Source organism: Argopecten irradians, chromosome 2 (assembly GCF_041381155.1).
Source record: "Argopecten irradians isolate NY chromosome 2, Ai_NY, whole genome shotgun sequence".
NCBI lineage: Eukaryota > Metazoa > Mollusca > Bivalvia > Pectinida > Pectinidae > Argopecten > Argopecten irradians.
The window spans coordinates 60,438,131-60,458,298 of NC_091135.1; the positions used below are offsets into that span (position 1 = coordinate 60,438,131).

General features: G+C 34.5%; 1 protein-coding gene across 1 annotated transcript; it reads right to left on the minus strand.

Moving 5' to 3' along the window:
* Window positions 1-1,301: 1,301 nt before the first annotated feature.
* On the minus strand, window positions 1,302-17,641 carry LOC138316126 (guanylate cyclase soluble subunit beta-2-like). The gene is made up of 11 exons (XM_069257644.1): window positions 17,534-17,641; window positions 16,794-16,894; window positions 8,911-9,094; window positions 8,369-8,442; window positions 7,608-8,129; window positions 7,236-7,410; window positions 6,604-6,749; window positions 5,508-5,656; window positions 5,226-5,372; window positions 3,400-3,554; window positions 1,302-2,114 (listed from the first exon to the last, which is right to left on the minus strand). Exons 2-11 carry the CDS (start codon window positions 16,858-16,860, stop codon window positions 1,658-1,660), a joined length of 2,076 nt encoding a protein of 691 aa, XP_069113745.1. The 5' UTR covers window positions 16,861-16,894; window positions 17,534-17,641; the 3' UTR covers window positions 1,302-1,657.
* Window positions 17,642-20,168: the final 2,527 nt, after the last annotated feature.

A 20,168-nucleotide genomic window follows, 5' to 3' on the forward strand; every position in this document is an offset into this window, starting at 1 on the left:
TACATATGGGTTATGGGGTAGGCCGAATGAGATAGTAACAGTTTTAAATACATTGTTGCCATTGTTTCGAAATAAAAGCCGTTCTGATTGCTCAAAATTAAGATTGTAGCCTTTGTGGTGTTCCCTATCATTTAATTCTTAAATAGTTCTATACATAGAGAATGGATAATCTTAATTTATCTTTTGAGTTTAGTTGCTTTAGAAAATATATTCTTTCAATATATTTGTTTCTGATATAGAGAACTTTTTTTGTAATACTGGTGGTGGGGAAGATGCATGAATAGAAATGCAATAATTTTAGAGTACATATGTTAACTAACAAAACGTTCTATAACTAACTGTTGTTTTATTATGGTGTCTGTGATAATTTAAAATTTATGGTCAACTAGGGCAAATATTGATTTTTTTAGAAAATTCCCCTCGCTACATTTCAGCCTATGAAATGCTGTTTTCCCGGACTTCCAATTTTTTTGAAAAAGTATCTGTTATCAGATTATACCTATAGCATGTTTTTCAAATGGTTTAAAAGTGTGGACAAAATCGATAACATGCCAAATATTTCGAGCAAACCAAATATCCTCAATTTTTAACCTGACAAAATTTGAGGTTTTTTTGCTTCAAAATCAATTTGTCGTAAAAATAATTCGTAAATATCATTATAAATGGATATGAAATAAAGAATGAAGTATCTTTTATTAGCAAAAATAATTAAAAAATAAAAATTATGTTCAAAAGATGGACACAATGGGTCCCCTTGCCACATACCCAAAGCAATTTTAGAAAATATCATTTCAGGCCCTTTATGCCTTTTTAAAACATACAAAATAAATAAACAACACATAAAAAAATAGTTATGTACCTAGACCTTTAACACTGCAAAATTTGAAAAAAATCGGCACGTGGGCGGATTTTGCAACCCCACCTTTATATATATAGAGAGAGGGTATTCCTTGTTTCTTGATGAATATCAGTTAAATTTCATAGAGTGAGATGGAAACTTTGATATTTACAACTTTTACATACAACATACATCTTCACCATGAAACCTGGAAAATACAAGTTAAGAAATATTATTATGGCCATTTTGAAAAAAATCGAAGGCTGGCTTCAAAAAAACCTTTTGCATTTTGTTTAGCTTTTGTAAAATAATGCCCCCGCTAAAAATGGCGATTGACATTATTTTTGAACACCTAACATTTGACTACTAAAGAACTTCAATAAATATTCCAAAATCTAACTAAGCTCAAAGAAGATATTCAACACGTACTATCATAGACAATATAATTTCATACTTTCTCACACCAGAGGTTAATCGGGTTTATCTATAACACGAAAGCTACGACACAAAAAGATAAAATATGTACAAACAGGACGTAAATTTGTGTTAATTAAGACGATGACGACTAGATATCGAACGACAATGACTTGATATTTTTTACAATAACATAATCTGTAAACCACGAGCATTTTCATTGTCTTCGTCATTTTGAATAGTGCTGTATGAACCTGAACTGACATTAGCTTGCATTTTTATCTAAATTTAAACAATAATCATTTGCTTTGGTGAGCATTATACTATAATTACCACACTAAACCCATTTTACTTCTAGATACCCATTTCATACACTGCGTTGACTATGTCCTTGATCTGCTTCCACTATAGTATCACACACAGCGAACTCTGACTCGCCTTATCTCGGCCTTCCTCGTTTGTTGTACTACTAGTTGCTGGTATCGGTTTGTTTTGAATGTTCGTGAAAGTGTTGTCATTCGTGTCCTTGCTATCCTCAGCGTTACCATCCGTACCGTCTGTGTTATGGACCTGAGTGTCCTTGCTATCCTCAGCGGTACCATCCGTACCGTCTGTGTTATGGACCTGAGTGTCCTTGCTATCCTCAGCGGTACCATCCGTACCGTCTGTGTTATGGACCTGAGTGTCCTTGCTATCCTCAGCGTTACCATCCGTACCGTCTGTGTTATGGACCTGATTGGTCTGAGGTGGTTTGTATGCCTTGCCTGATTTACCATTGATGAAGTAAGTATTCATTAGACCTTTCCCTTTTATCTCTACCTCTCCTCTTGGTTCCAATTCATATTCCGTTCCGACAAGCTTCCTGAAAACCGATAAAACATACTTTTGTGATTTTTAAAAAAAATTCTATTTCGTACCCGATATTTGGACAATTGGTCAGCAAAATGGTTTTCTATTGGGAACAACTGGGTGCTCAATATTTGTTATTACATTCAAACAAGCTAACCCCTCATATTTTGTGTGGTGTTCATTTGCATTGCAAAGTACAAAACCGTTCAAATTTATAATCATACAGGGTTTTTTTCAAGTAAGGCTTGTATTTGAGGCCGGCTTATTTTCATATTTAGAGTATTATAATGCATTATCCTCTAGGGGCTACTGTCATTGTGGTATTCTTCCATACTCTCCATACCAGTGTCGTTAACTCTTATGACAATGATGAGTTTGCTGATTTTATCAACTTCTATTTACTTTCCTCATGGGGCTGTATAATCCTGATTACTGCATTGAAATCTTAAAAGCCTTTGTATATTTAGCTTGAATGTTTTAATCTTAGCTTAGATTCACTCCGAGGAGAATCATTCGACATGATTATGTATGAGTTTTTATTCAAAAGATAATATATATGGAAGAAGGCATACGGATATATTAGTATGGATATGTAAATCAAATGGTCATTCTATTATCACTTTAAAAAGTAGGGGAATTAGCCTCGGAATGTAAAAGTTGCAATACATGTGTTGTAACGAGAAATCCACTAACTATATCATTTGGTTCGCTGTCGAATTAAAAGCGAAAATGAACGTAATGCAATAGTAAATTAAATAGTTGATTTCATATAACATCTAGTAGGAAATCTACCCGATTGATTTATATTTAGCAGTTCAGTAAAACAGTTTCAAACGAACAATAATGGCCAACATAAATTATGCTAAGAACGTGGTATCATAGATAGCAAAGTGATATAATATTTATCCAGCAATACGTGCAACGATTCCATCACCCTCCTATTGGTTGATTCATTGTTTGAAGGTCGGGCATGTTTGTTGAACATTGTAATACGAATATGTTTATAAATGTAACACTGCAAAATATAAAAAAATCATACCATGCATTTTTTGTAATGTTGCAGGGTAAAAAGAATACATGGTCAGTGTCTTTAAATATAAGCTGTATTTTGGCTCGGAGGCTCGCCAGTTTTGTCTTTTTTAACCCTCGCCTTTCTTAACCCTCGTCAAAAATACAGCTTACATTTCAAGACACTGACCATGTATTCTCTATCTATGTAAATGTGAACGTTGCTTACGAAGACGATGCTAGCATTTCCGGAGCGTAATGGTATGATTTGACTGTAGCATGTTACTTACTGGTATGTAGAGCCACTGATATGTACCCGGCCCGGAACTCCGTGACTCTCCATGCGCGAGGCGGTGTTGACTGTGTCTCCGAATAGACAGTACCGCGGCATCCTCGTCCCCACTACTCCGGACACCACGGGACCCGTGTGGATCCCTACCCGTATCTATGGTAACAGAAATGTTATATGGGACTTATGGAACAAATCCTAGAGACATGCACGTTTCTCATTGAAGTTTTAATACAGATGGACATTTCATTCAAGGATTAGTTGTCATTGTTTCTTGATAATTCTGATTACTTGTATTTTTTTCTTTGGTGGCTCTAAGTTTTCTAAATATATAAAAGTGTTGGAAGTAAGACTATTGGAACTAGAGCTGTGAGCCAATGGATAACCAATAGCCCTGCTACCTCTTATTAGTCCCCTGCTAGTGAACCGGATGGGACTATATATAGTGTTTGTTCCCAACTGTCTGTCCGGATTTGGTTTCCAGATGATAACTTGAGAACGAATTGGTGGATTTTTTATCAAACTATACACAATAGCAGCATATGAGAGAATACAGCTTGGGATTAATTGAATTTGGGGTCAAGAGGTCAACTACAAAGGTAACTGTTACCAAAAATAGATTATTACAAATAATATTAGTTTCATTAGTTTCCAGACGATAACTTTATAACACAACAACGGATTTTGATCAAACTTCACACTTGGAATTGAATTTGAGGTCAAAAGGACAACTACAAAGGTCACTGTTATTAAAAATAGATTATTTCAAAAAGTTTAGTTTCCGGACGAATTCTTGAGAACACATCGACAGAATTTCGAGTCCGCTAAACCTGCCTATATTTTTAGTTTTTTTTTTACCTTTTTATGCCTAATATAAAGTCGGCTCGCGGTACCTCTTAAAAATGTGAAAGCGTAGGACAGATTTTGCCTACACTACTTCAGCGGCATATTTCTAATAAACTGTCCATTAAATGCAGTTTAAACGTACACATACCTACTCATTAGGATCCTATGTACTCCACTGCCCCCATGTGACATCCCATTTATGAACTTAAACAACTCTGCACAATGAAATACCTACGATACCCTTCTATTTCACACATTTGTAATGGCCACCGACTACACCTTTAGTTGAGTAAACGGCACATGTTGGCAGTGCAGTACATAAGATCCCAATGGATAGGTAAGTGTACGTTTTCCCGGCATTGCATGGACGATGTATTAGATATATATATGCCGCTGACGTAGCGTAGGCCAAGGCTGTCCTACGATTTCACATTTTTAAGAGGCACCGCGAGCTGAGCGGACTACAGAATTCCATACAGTAATATCAAAACTAAGCAATATTAACTTGATCACATAGATTAGAAATGTAATTGACGGCAGACAACACTTACTTTAAGCTGGTTTGAGGCTTAATGTTTTCCATTATGTTTCCCTGTTAAGTGTTATTGATGCATGCAATATGCCAAATTACATACATCTGTATGTTACAAAAATGCCCAAGTTTGAACAAAACCGATCAAAAAGCTGATGAGTTATTGGTCGTTTTACAAAACCTGTGTACCATTGCAACCACACTTCCGTAAAAAGAAAGCATGGATGCACATCTGAACATATTACCCAGCATTGCTGCCAAGTTTTCATTGATTTTGAACCAGTCGTTTAGGAGAATTCTTCGGACATTTTATCCTGTGAACAGACGGGAAGACAAGCTGATTCCAATATATCCCCTTCATTGCAGAGTGTTAGGTTTGATAAGGGGTAAACATAAACGTTGTATTTATTTTTGTGGTTCAATGATTCCATATTGAAGTATGATGTTACCTGGATTGGGCTGCCAGAAACAGGAGAAATGACACGCTTTGTTTCCCCTACCATTCCTAAACCCATCGTAGCAATTCTCTGCGCATGGTCATCAATAAATTCCGGGACACCCGATACCACCATATAGGCGTCGCCAATGGTTTCAACCTGTAAAATGTCGAAACAAATCCTGTTCAGGTTATGGTCTGATCTGCATTAAAATGAGGAGGAGGCAGGTATATTGTTGCTTCCATTTATCCTTCATATTTTAAAGAAGAACATGCATTACTTTGTTAGCCCTACCTTATACACATCATACTCGGTTGACAAGTTGTCGAACTTCATGAAAAGGTCGTTGAGCAGAGCGACGATTTGAATAGGTTCACACTTAGCAGCCATGTTTGTAAACGTCACGATATCACTGAATAAGATGGTGACGCAGTCATGCTTCTCTGGATGTAAATCAATTAAAATATTATATTTCATTCTTATCATCAAACTTGATGAAAGCTATATACTCTTATACATATGAAATCGAAACTCATACTTACACAAAAGTATTGCTTCAGAAGAAATTACAAAAAATACCTTATATACATAACGTAAATCAGAAGTCTGTTTCAGTAAAGTGGGAAGCATTAGGAGAGAACATGGATAGGTCATTCTATGTATTTGAACCAATGTTTAAAGATGCTTCACCGCCGACAGAGCATAAATGATATTAATTATTTGAACAATAATTGGTGTATTATCGTGTATATATATGTCTAATTAACACAAAAAGTTATATAAAATAATTTATTTTGCCTTTGGTGCATGCGCAATCAATACTTCATTCCATATAGGATATAGTGCCACGGAATTTTTTCGAGATGCAATTAATTATTTTTCATATCTTTAACTTGAAGTAAAAGTAGAAGCTCAAACTTTTCAATGTTGGTAATAGTGTAAAGTAAGTAACTTTTCTAACTAAAGAAAAATACTAAATCGCCTGAACCTAATTTTGATAGTGAAAAAATACCATTTGTCGGCGGTGGAGCATCTTTAACATAATGTTCCCTACATATTACACAGGCAAAATGTCTAATCATAGATAAAATCAGGTTAATTTTACACGAAAAAATAGCGAAAGAGGAAAGGTAAAGACTTTAATCTGAAATTGACTTGAACTCGAACTTGGCCTGAAATCGACATGAAAATGTATTTTTTTTTCGATGAAATTCAGACGAAACTGAAAATGGCTAATTTATCTGAATTTCAGAGGAAGAATTGACGTGAATTCACATGCAATTTTTGCAGGTCAGTGTGAATTTTCAGGTGTAATTGGCCTGTCATTCTGCCTGTGAAGATTAGGGTATGTGATTTCTTTATGTTTGTTTGACTACTAAGATCAAGTTACCTGCCGATACCACTTCGCCATTACGTAACTGATTTGCTACCTTAACCGGTAACATCTCGTACAAGAGTGTGTCGGTCTTTTTCTTCTCCTCTTCTAGGGCATTGGCTAGTTTCTTCATTGTAGCTGTCGTCTCATCCAGCTTCTTACTATCAACGGTGAAATTGCTTATGAGTAACATTTTTGTATATGGGATATTACATTCAATGCTAATAAAATGTTCTAAGCTTTAACATTTAAAAGAAGTTCATCAAAGCTCACAAATAGAATTCATTTACACATATAAGCTGAGCTCCACAACTTCTTTGCAACTTTCTAGATATGGATACAAAATTATTAGCACTCCATATTCAATGATCATATTCATATTCTTTATGTTCCTTGACGTGCTCCATTTTTCAATTCTCAGGACAGTATCAACATCGTCAATAAAAAAACACTCTGGTGCTAGAGTCTATATTTAAAGATGAGGAAATTTGCACATACTTGCAAGAAAAGCCTACATACTTGCAAGAATAGCCAACACACTTGCAAGAATATCCAACATACTTGTAAGGATAGCCAACACACTTGCAAGAATAGTCAAGATACTTGCAAGAATAGTCAAATGACATAAATATTTACATACTACTGACCTCATTTCTACATCAGCTCTCCGCTGTTCATTCATGAACATGATCTCCATGGTGAGTTGATCCTGTGGGATGTTGTTCAGATAACACGTGGACGCCAAGAGGTCACCAATGCTCTCGAAGAAAGGACTACCTAAGAAGGCAATGTGCTTATGGTTTTCCAGAGGAACCATGTGACCTGATACAGAAAAAAAGACTGGTTAGTCTATCACATCATAAAGATGAATTCAAAATGTGTTATACGCTCCGGTCAAATGTCACTTGTAATTCTAATCAGTTGACAAGGATTTTGTGCCATTCTTATTTAGTAGTTGCTATAACAAAATCAAATTTTATAGTGATATTTTTATACCATTTTGAATTAATGATTCGTACCTCGGAGTAACGGACACTCCTCCTCCACATTGTTCTTGCCTTTCCTTGGCTTCATTTGCAGAAAGAAGTACATGTACGTGTTGGAACAGTTCATGATGTTTCTGAAGGAAAGTGTTACGCTTGGTTCTTTGATCTCGAACACGTCGTTGAATTTTATATTAGCCTTCTCCAGGTCCGAGCAGAGAGTTTTCAGGTGAAGCCCAGCCCCCAGTATGTGCATTTTGTCGTTAAATATGACGCTGTACGGTATGGCTAGATGTAGACTACGGCGGGGTAGACTCACCATCTGTTTATCCATGTACCTGTCCAAATCCTCTGGTTGTATCCCTTTATCCAACACCACGCTGCAATTCCGGGTCTTAGAAACAGTAATACCCATTCCTCGGTCCACCCCAATGACTTTTACGTCAAAAATCACGTGTTCGCAAAATTTAGATTCAAACACTTCTCCCGTAAGTCTTTCGACAAGTATCATTTCAATTTCTGTATCAAAGAGTTGCTTAGCAACTTCCTTTAATGTACCTGTGGAAATGAGGAATACCTGGTGAATATCAAACTCTTTCTCGAAGCGATATAATTATTTTCTGTGACATGAAAACACTTTCTAAATATATTTATATTGTTTTGATCCAGAAGAGGGAGGATCCAGAGCAATCATCATTCTAAATATCATTTATAGTGACATGTAATGACTACGTGTATTCCATTACCAACCGTATATTATACCATAATGCATATCATGATACTTGAAACAAACTTACCCACAGCTACGGGGTACATAGCTGGCCTCACAGTGTAAACGTGTACAAATAGTTTGTTGTTCTTCCTTTCACACCTGTCAGGATACATAAATGCCATCTTTATTTTATTTAATATACTGCTAGATTGACTTGTTTTAATTCGACATACTAAAATTGTTAGTTTGATCATTTTGAACAGAAGCCAGTGTGACAGCCTGGTGGACACTCGATAGAGCTGACCAGTTATTGCTGTTTCTGCTGTAGGTGTTGTTGGTCCTGTCGCTTCTGTGCCAAATTATTTGATACAATTATAATGTATACAACATACATTGAAAATGTCTGTTCTGTACATTCATGAAAATGTCTGTACAATGCCATATGAGTTAGATGTAGTAAAATCAGCATGGATGTTGAAGTATTGAGATATAATCTACATGCACAGGAGTAATGAGTAATTAGGCTTATTCTTTATGGTACACTTTCATACGTTTGATAAACTCTTCGGTATATACAAAGATGCGCTAAGCTTGCAATTGATAAGTAGTGGGAGTGATATTGCGTACCTGAACTGCGGTGGACGCATTCCCTTGTATGTAAGTGCTAACAAGGAGTGGAGCAGATCAAGGTTCTGGACGAAGGAGAAGAAGTCCCGGCCTAATGTCTTCATCATCCTGTCATAACCACGGGAATAGGCGTACGTATAAAAATGGCGGCCATACGATTCCAGTAACTGAGGCAGGTCGATACCTTACAAAAGAAAGGCTATCATTCATCCAAATAATTGTTAATATTGATAAAAAGAAGTACAGAAACCTTTAAAGCTTCTCACTGTTATGTTATGCGTTTGTACAAATAAGAGGACCACTAAGGATATGTTTTAGAGTTCGTGTCTCGAAACAGCGAGAGTTGCATTGAGTCATATGGTGAGATGATCTACTCTCAGCCTTTGCTAATTGGTTGTAGGATGTATACTTAAATGTTAAATATCAGTCTAATTAATTATATTACTGTCTGTAAATGTTTAAAGGATTTGTGCAGTCAAAAATGATAATTTCAGATTATGCTGGAAATGGCTTTATTAGCACGTGTAGAAACCTCTCCGTACCGCGCGCGACCGGAATAACCCGTAAGCCGTCGATATCGGGGTCAAATTTTCTGACCACCCGATTATGCATATTTTCTAGCTCTAAAGCGTGTGACGTCACAATAGTCCGTGGCTTATAGCTGTACTATAACTGATGTGCTATCACTTATATCGACGGTCACAGGAAAAGCCGATCAACGATTTTTTATGATGACTTTTGAGTGAAGTTAATCGTACAATAACTTTGACTCGAATGTAAATAACTAAAAGAGTGAAATTCGATGTTTCAAATACTCTAATTTATGCTCTAATAGCAGGTATCTTCGTGTAATTATGAAAGAAAATCCGCACAGAAATAAAAGTTTCGGATTTTTTTTGTCGAGGAGTTCAGCAACGAAAAAGCTTCAATTAGATAATATTTCCCTGTAGTCTGTATCTTTGATACATTGTGAATTACAAAGTTTGTGACTGTAAAATGAAATTTTACGTAACAAGTAAAGAAATCCTTTATTAAAGCATCGAGGATATGATGCTTGACGTACGTACACACTGATGATTGATCATTACAAACATTGTGTTGTGTGTTTCTAACCGAATAAATTGAGATACATTTATTACAATACCGTAATACGTTTCAACATGTGGTAGAAAGAATTTATCTTTGATATTATAATAGATCAAAATATTAAAATATTAAGCAAAACAAACTATTTTTAAGACAGTACGGTCGCGTTCAATTTTAATCGATATACGAATAGATACACCGATATATATATATAATTAGCCATGTCTTTGGTTTGATGGTTATGTAATACCAGGACCAGGATGTTGTTACCTGTACGCAACGCCATTCATCGAACTCACCTGTAATTACCTGGCCGCGGGCAATTTGCTATTCGGTGGACTATATCGGGTATTTGGTATTGTCTTACTGTCAATCAAGTTAGGACATCCGTTAATTGGATTGTGATTTGAATTATGGAAACCCCGTACATCAATGCTCTAGGTATTTTATTGTCACCTCCATTTTTAAAATGAAGATGTAAAAGCAAATGGAAATAAAATATCCCTGATCATACCTAGGAATATATATTACACACACACATATATATATATATATATGTCGTACACAGATAAAATAATAATGGAAGTTGACTTATTCAGAAACAAAAATGGTTTTAAGAACTATTTCAACTAAAGGTTTAACCTTAAAAATTATTCCAGTCAAGTACTGTAATAACGTAACCGTGGCATATAGCAATCTTCCGTAATTTCTAAGGTATAAGCAAGAATTCTAAGCATGTATTTTCACCGTTTCGAATCTACATGTATAGTCATACAAGAATGGTTACAGCATTACCACACTAAATATACTTATTTAAATATCTCTAAGTATGTTCATATATCACACTATTAAAATCTCGGTATGATATATACAAAAGGATCGACAATGAATAGGCTATTTTAAGGATTAGTATAATTTTTAAATAATGATTTTTTTAAAATCTACACTTATACTGTATCTAAAATAATATATCAGAAATATCATTGTTGTATGTCTGCTTTTTAGTAAAGGTTATGGATAAAGTTTCAAAGGCAACAATATAGATATACATATTATTTTCGGTATAAGATCGGGGCTCGGCACCATAAAACTTTCTCAGACAGATTTTTTACTCAGGTCTATGTTAAATCATATACTTGAGTAAAAAATCTGTCTGAGAAAAGTTTTATGGTGCCGGGCCCTGTACTGCTACTCCAATATCACATAACTGACAACCGTCCACATTTTATTTTTTCTCAAAAAACTATGCCGTGTTTGCATAGCAGAAGTTTGAAATAAAAACACGCATTATAGATATATTCATGCTTATTTTTGTGATTTTACTCGTAAGAAGATAGTGTTACATTATACTATTTTTCATTACACAGAAATTTACATAATATTAATATTCTATCTAAATCTCAGTCCAGACTGATCCGAACATCATTTTGATATCGTTATCAAAGTGGACTGATTATCTAATCTAAAGTTAGATATATACTTGTTTGAATGTTTGAAATGGTGTAAATGGAATGTTTTGAAACTGAAAATGTCTACATCATAAAGCTAGAATAACCATTTACTCGAAAAACTCAAATTGTAGATCTAACGTATACGTATATACAACAATGTATGCTGTATAAATGTATAGTACTAGGCTTACCTTGTGTAGCCGCGGACTACTCTGACATCACAAGACCACGTGACCGCCTAGCTCATTATCTCTGAACCGTAGTCGACACTACCCGTAAATCACGACCAAAACCAACCGATAGCGCTAAAAGCTAGGCGATTCGTAGGGTGGGACTTGATTTTTCATTCATCCAAAGCAATATCCTGACGTATTATCAAAAAAAAATTTTGGCTGCACAAATCCTTTAATATTAACAGCAGGATTGCCATCGTCTTATTAGCATCGAAATATTGATGTCGGTATATACAATACCATGTGACATTTGGACGGATTAGTTACGAATCAATTCAATGCTAACCGGTCTATTTTTAATTGAAATTGTCTTAAATCAATTTGATGTCAGAAGACGTCAACCTTTTGTTTATAAAGGAGGTGTCGGAAAGCATTAGATATTCTCAATATCTTCTTCTCAATTGGTTTATGCATCATTCTAATAACAGCTGTATCAGCGAAATTTTATTAGAACTGTTTTATTTGACTGATTGATCCGTCTTCAGATATGCCAAATAAACTAGCGATTTCATCATTAGAAAGGCAAGCGTTCATTCTGATTTTAAATAAGCTGAAGCAGATTATTTTTTAATTAGAGGTCGAACAATATACAATGTACAACACGAATTGTCACATTGGATAATCTCTAGGTTATTCTATCGACCATGAGGTCAAATGGTCAGCTTTGAATAATCGCGGTTATCATTTAGATAAATTTGATTAAGACTCTGTTAACCACATCACCAACTAGTGTCATCGCTAATAACAAAAGGAAATATTTCGTGATGAAAGACAGAGAATAAGTAGATAGTCTAGAATAATTCTCTGAATACCACAATATCTTATACAACCGTATCTTATGAATTCATACAAGGTAGAGTCAACCTTAATGGACCTTTGTTTCAGTTTTGCCGAATGGGCTTACCAAAATAGATCTTGTTGACAATACTATCTAATTGGATGATCCTTTATGGCCATTTATCATAAATATCCAATAACTGCCATTGATTACATATTAAGTTACATCGTCTTTGATGTATCCGTGTGACCCCAGGAAATAAAATTGGATCATGCAGAATCCATCATGTTGATCGTGAGGTCCATGTGTAACCTGGAATCACGTGATCAACAAATCCTAGCAATACCGTGATCTTCTTCTTGATCACCAGCAATGCTGCCTAGGCGAGAAAAAAAGTCACGTATAAGTGGCGGTTGGTAAGCAATCACGGAGGCGGGAGAACCATCAATGGATATAGCCGAGTAGATACAAGAGTACAACTTACAAAAGGCTTTACCTCTTGTGCGCTAAGAAACGAGACTGAAATAGGAGTTTTCAAGCCGGTATGGGTTCCACGAGGTAAAAACAAGATGGCGACATCCCTAGCGACGATCCAAAGAAACGCAGAGCAAGATCTTTTAAGGCGAAATCTGGGTCCAAAGTCACGTCCTCAACAGGATCGAAAGCTAATCTAAACAGCGACAGCCAGCAGGATACTGTTTTCAAATCTCCAGTAGCAAGCGCAAACGAGGAGAGCCATATTGAGTGCAGAGATTGTAGGACCATATTCACGGATCCCAAAAGAAAACTGTTAGATTGCGAAAGATCGAGATTCCTTTACTGTATTGCATGTTAAGGAAAAACTCCAAAGGAGTACAACTTTCATTTGAACTCCGATTCAATGTGGTTTTGTATAAAATGTAAACCTAGAGTACAAAAGGACATCCTCACTAATCGAAAAATTGAGGAAAAATGTCAGGCTATTACGAATGCGTACGAACAGAGAATTGCACTTTTAGAAGAATCGATCCTCACAAAATGCGATGAAAATGGAGTACGTGAACTGATTAGCAATGAGAAGGCCACCAACCCTTGGACAGCAATAGGGCAAATGAATATGAATACAGAAGAGCGAACTAACGCAAAAAACATTCTTACAGAAATCAACGACCGCAAGTCTAGAGAAAACAACATTGTGGAATTGACAGAAATTGAATCAAATCAAAGGCAAAAAAAATAATTAACCCATGATATCGAGAAAACAAATGAAATTCTAAGAAAATATTGTGTTGAATTGAGCGAGGATGTTCCTGTGGTTACCAAATGTATAAGACTCGGAAAGTGGAAATGGAAACATCTTTTCAAGAAAATCTCTTCGTGGAAATTATCATACGTAAAAATATTAAAAAATTCACAGGCCTTGTATATAGATCGGACGTACTTCATCTAATAGATGAAGCGAACAGAAAGGGAAACGACAAACTGTAACTATAGGAGACTTAAATTACCCGGGAGTTAACTGGCAGTCGTGGAATACAAGAGGGAAAGCACTGAAAATCAAGAAATACAAATTTATTCAAAGCCTACAAGACAATTTTTTCCAGCACGTTCATGAGCCAACAAGATGGAGAGTAAAAGATAACCCTCATATCCTGGACCTTGTAATAACAAAGAATGAACATTCGTTGTCTGAATACCTGAGTTCACTCGGAAAAAGTGATCATTGTGTCCTAATATTCGAAGTTATATGTAATGTAAAGATTAATCTACGCACTAAACAGAAAATGTGTTACAACAAGGATGACTTCGGAAAAATCAACGCCAAATTGAACAAAATAAGTTGGAACGCAAAGATAAACAATTCCTTTGGAGTCAATGAAAATTGGATCACTTTCAAAAGATTATTAAAGGAAATAGAAGATAGATATATACCAACCAAATTAATTACAGTTGGCAGGAACAACAAGAATAGCTTCCCAGCAGATCAAGTCATGTTCGAGGCAATTAAAAAAAACACTCATTATTTAGGAAACTTCAAGAAGTAAAGACTCGAAAATAAGAACTCAATATAACAGGACAAAGAACAAAGTGAGAAAACTAAATAGACAACTAAGAAAAGGGTATGAGCACCACATAGACAAAAAAGCCAAAAATGACCTAAAAGCTCAACATCAAAGTTAGACATCGGAGATATTTATTAAAACTCAAAAGACAAAAACTCGATTAAGGTATTATAGAACATATAACTAAATTCATGATGTCAAATCACTACTTCTCGAATAAGCAATATAGTCTTGTATCTGGGCGTGCAACGTGTTTACAGCTACTAGAAGTAATGGATAAATGGACGGAAGCTATGGATAAAGGACACTTTATAGATTGCATTTATATGGATTACCAAAAAGCGTTCGATACGTTCCCTCACAGCAGATTAATCAACATATTACATTCTTATAATTTTTCAAGTCAAACAATCTCTTGGATATCATCGTTTTTAATTTATCGGCAGCAAAGAGTATCTGTGGACGGTGCAGATTCCGAATGGACCAAGGTTACATCAGGAGTTCCACAAGGTTCAGTATTAGGACCTTTAATGTTTGTTATTTATGTGAATGACCTCCCTGAATCAGTAGACTCGGAAATATACTTATTCGCAGACGATACAAAAATATTTCGAAATGTTAAAAGCAATCAAGATAACGTAGATATTCAGAAAGACCTTGCCACTATGTGTAAGTGGAGCGACACATGGCTGCTAAAAATGCACCCAGAAAAGTGTAAGCATATGAGGGTAGGCAAAAGAAGTAGCACAAATTTCAATGAAATCGAACAAGTGTACTATCTCAACTGTAACTGCATGCAGAAAACCTTCCAAGAATAAGACATAGGAGATAGCCACAGAATTAACATTTGATGAACATATATCAGAAAAAGTTAAGAAAGCAAACTCGATGTTCGCACTTCTCAGAAGAACATTCCAGTTTATGTATAAAGGTTGTTCATTCCTTTATACAAATATTTAGTAAGAGCACAGCTCGATTACGATAGTCCTGTGTAGACACCATATCTTAAAAAACATATTGAAAAAATAGAAGGTGTCCAAAGACGAGCAACCACTTGTCTCTCAAAAATGAAAAACATGACCTACCAAGAAAGATTGAAGAAGCTAAACCTACCAACGCTGGCCTCCAGGAGAATCAGAGGAGATATGATTGATCTATATAAAATAACGAGCCGCATTTATGATACAGAATGCTTTAATGACATATTACTTTGGAGAGACACATCAGATCTCCACAGGACATACGGAAACAATATTACCTAAACGGTCAACAACTTTACTCAGAAAGAACTATTTCTCGATCAGAACTGTAACTATTGGAATGAATTGCTAGAACATGTATTATTGGCGATTAGTGTAAACTCGGTTAAGAATAAGTTAGATAATCATTGGAAAAATCAGGAACTTGTTTTCAATTACGAAGCAACAATATCATGGAAAACCTTTGTATAAGGTGTTATATATTATTAATGACTTTTACCTTAGTAATATGTATCTATGCAAATCTGGTATAGAAGACATAATATAGTCCTGAACCAGAATAACTCTTATCTTATCTTATCACTTAATAGCCTTTATGTCCTAATAGTTCCTGGAAATATTTGCTTACGTTTGAAGGAAGTTTGTAGGAAGCATCAATTATACGTGTATAGAAAAGCACGTCAATCTCCATTGCTAAACTTTTTAGACGGAAGCCACTAAGTTTGATGCACCATTATCGCAATTATTACTGTATATTATCTAACATTACGCCTTATCAGCAACGGACGATTCTCGAATGGGAAAGGTATTTTCTTAATGGCACTATTAATGGCTAAAAGGGTATAATATGATACCAATGTTCATTAACTATAAAAAGTATTTAATTACCAATTACCTATAGCATCTATTGAAGAATATTTGTCGACACAGATTACAGACATGCATTAGGTCTCGTTTACAGCGGTTGACAAAGGCATAGGAAAGTGGTGTTTATGTGAAGGATGACAATTAATCTATCATTCTCAATTTGGAATGTATTTAATAAAACAATTGATTTGAATTGAATTACCACCGATTAGTAAATATGCTTGGTGTGATTTTTTATGATAACGCATAAATGTTTGCATATCTGGATACAATTGTGGTAATAAAAATCTTTGTCTTAATCAAATTTAAAAAAAAAGGAAATTACACATCTGAAATGAATATTTCTACAACGTTGTGAAACATATTTAAGAAATCATTTTGTACTTCATATCCATTCTTATTTCATAATATTTCATAGTCTTCCCTTATAACTACTGATAACTTACCGACGACAGCCTGTATTGCACCGACCAGCTTGAATGTGTTGTCATCTTTATAGTAGTGGAACAGCATGAAGTCGTTGTCATCGTCCAGAGACGCCTCCTTCCTGTCAGGTCATAATCATACACTGACTTTTCTGTTCCATTTTAAGTACGGATTCAAGTTCGTATAAATGCATTACATTTTATTTTTGTTACTGAAACAGATATCTTAGTTTTATTTTTTATACAATTTACCAACTATGCCGTCTTCGCATGTTACAGAGTCATCTCCGTTTCGAGTAGGTACTCATTATTTCGTGAACGAAATCCACGTCGTTTCCCAGAAAAGTATGAGATTACACTCGCAAGGGTAGACAATTCCATTTCCTCTAACTTTAACCCATTATTCTACAATTTCACTCAATATCTATTTTGCTTAATTACACCAACACCTTACATAGTGTATCATTACTGATACAATATCATAACATGCACTTCCTTTCCTTGTAGTTACATTTACCATACCTTGTTTTACAATTTGCACAATATTACAAGTTTTATTATAAACACCTTTTATTACCATTTACCCATATCATTTTATAATTAACACAGCTTAAACAATTTAGTTACAAAGTTAAGTAATCATGAAAATATGGTGACTTACTGCACACACTTTTTCCCATTTTTTCATATTTTCATCAGAAACATTGCAATAAAAAGTATCCAGATAAATGGATATCGATTGAAGTTGTGATTATACTTACAATACTTTTTGCCATTGTTCCCTGCCGTATTTCTCTATACAGAATTCCCTCAAACACAGGTGTACGTGACCATGCTGTAAGATAGAAAATAGAACAACGAATTTAAATGAAAACCAGTTACTACTTAATATAACTAACAGGCAGCATCGAACAAAATGATGGTGATATTTTGACAAAAGTTGCTTATAATGTGTCTGATTTTCAATTGACAATTACACATGTTTTGACATAGGTTCCCATTGTCTCATTATTTTCTACAATCTTGGATTAAAATTATATATTGTAATGTGTAATTCACAAATGTTCAATTACGTACAGACTACTTTAAATTTCAACTATCCTCGATATAGGTTAATTTACCTTAGTATCACAGTACATTGGTGTATAAATGGCAGGCGTTTAGTTGTTAATATGATGTTAAGTTCATACATAACACAGAGTCTTATCCATTTTCACGCTTACCAATACATGACAAAATGACAACACACACAGAATTAAGTTTTCATATCTCAGATAACAGAATAAAGTGAAAATTAATTTTTAAATAAAACTCAAAAAGAATTTTCGAATGAAAAATAAAGGTAAGATTACAAAGTGAACTTCAGTTTTGCGAATTCAATTACGTTACATAGCAGTATGTGTCTAAATGGAGTTTGATGACGCATGCTTGTCCTGTATCTTATTATTGTATCTAACTCCGGCAATGGTTTCTAATGAACCTTTCCATTAAAGTGACATCGATCAGCTTTATAAGTGATTGAATAACTATTTACATACATCTAATTGGTCTTTAAAAATTCAATAAAACATATATGTATAGCACCGTTCAATGACAGAATGTAAAACATCACAGGGTAGATCTAAACATCATTTGTAATCATTTGTATTTGATATGTATAATTACAAAGTCTCTGAAGTACTGTAGATTTCCCTGAGGTGACAAATGCTGCGTTCAATTACTAAAATAGTTTTATACATTCGCCCTCACACACTCGCCATCAAATGATAGAATTAAGATCGAATCTCATTTCACTACAAATTAATGTAAGCTTTATCATTACGTTAAAATTAACATATTCCATCCATGCCACTTCATGGCTGCGTTAGGCGAGTATTTACTAGTAAGATATCAGGTACTTTTCTATTGCCGAGCGGATAATTTATGAAACAAAAACTTTTTTATCTATTTGTGATTTAAGTTATCTTTGTACATAAAACTAGAAGTTTAAACATGAACGATTTTTTACCATTTAAACCGCCACCAGATCTTAAGTAAGACGAAACAGAGCAAAATTCTATTCAATATTCTACTTTCTGAGGATCTAATCATGATTCCAGCAAGGAAAGATATGGTGGACATCGTGTTCTCAGTACTTCTATTTGCAATCATATTGAACCTTATCCAGAAAATAAAATAGCAGCTGTAAAATGGAGTTCGACACATCCATTACGTATTGATCGTATCCCATTATACTAAATGTTCATTAAAGATATTGAACTTCGTGATGTATGGCAATGTCTCCCAAATAGAATTTTATTATCTATTTATTATTACATTGATTGATGCTGAGTGGCGCCATGACATCTGGTGTATGTACCATTATATATTCATGTGAAACTGGGACCACATTAAGGATGTACTCCTCTGAAAAGTCAAAATTTTCTTGTACATATTAAACTTTTTTCTCATATAGAATTTTGAAAATAGGAGTTTATACCTTGAAAGAAAATGGAAGAAAAAACAGATGTCCATGTGCTCGTTATTGAGCTATTGTCACTCAAAGATACCTAGTTGAAAAAAATATATTGGATTTTTTGAGGATTTTGCTGTTTTGACCATATACACAAGAGATGAAAGCCATACTTTCCTAATGAGCTATTTTATATGTATGAATGTTTGTAGAATTTATTTTCCAGTAGTCTTCTTTTAAAATATACCAGTTTTGATTAATAAGACTAATATTTTTTCTCAGAGTAACGGCATATGCTACCCCTATCCCTTAATTTTGAGCTACAAAATGCACCATTTTAAGCCATTTTTGACAAATTTAACCCTTTATAGAAAAAGTTCTGGTATTAAACTTTTGTGAATATTTTGGATATCAATAGGAAAAGGGTTGTTCTTTCTAAATCAGAGTTATTTTTTCAGTATTGTATAAAAAAAATGCTTAAATTACCATTGAATGTAAAAATAAAGTGACAAAAGTCATATTTTAAACACCACGAACCCAGTAAAGATTTACAGCAAAAATTAGCTCGATACAGCACAGCTGAAAATGCTGACGCAGTGATGATTTAAGTAAAAACTATTTTAGTAAAGATGGTAAAACTGTAGCTCTACTCAAAGCGAAAAAAGACACAATTTCAAAATGGCCGCCAAATGGGCCATTTCTTAAAATCCCGATATAAAAAATATATACTAAGAACAGAAATGTAATTTTTGACCAAATTTGCAACTGGCAACTGTAGTTGAAAATCTCATAACTTCTTTGATCTTTGTCGAAACGAGACTTCAACGAGACTAAAACCTCAGAAGAATACATCCTTAAGTCTTTAATACGAATTAGACATTAACATTTAATCAATTGATAAATATCTATATCTATGCACGTATTGCATACGGATCACAATGCTT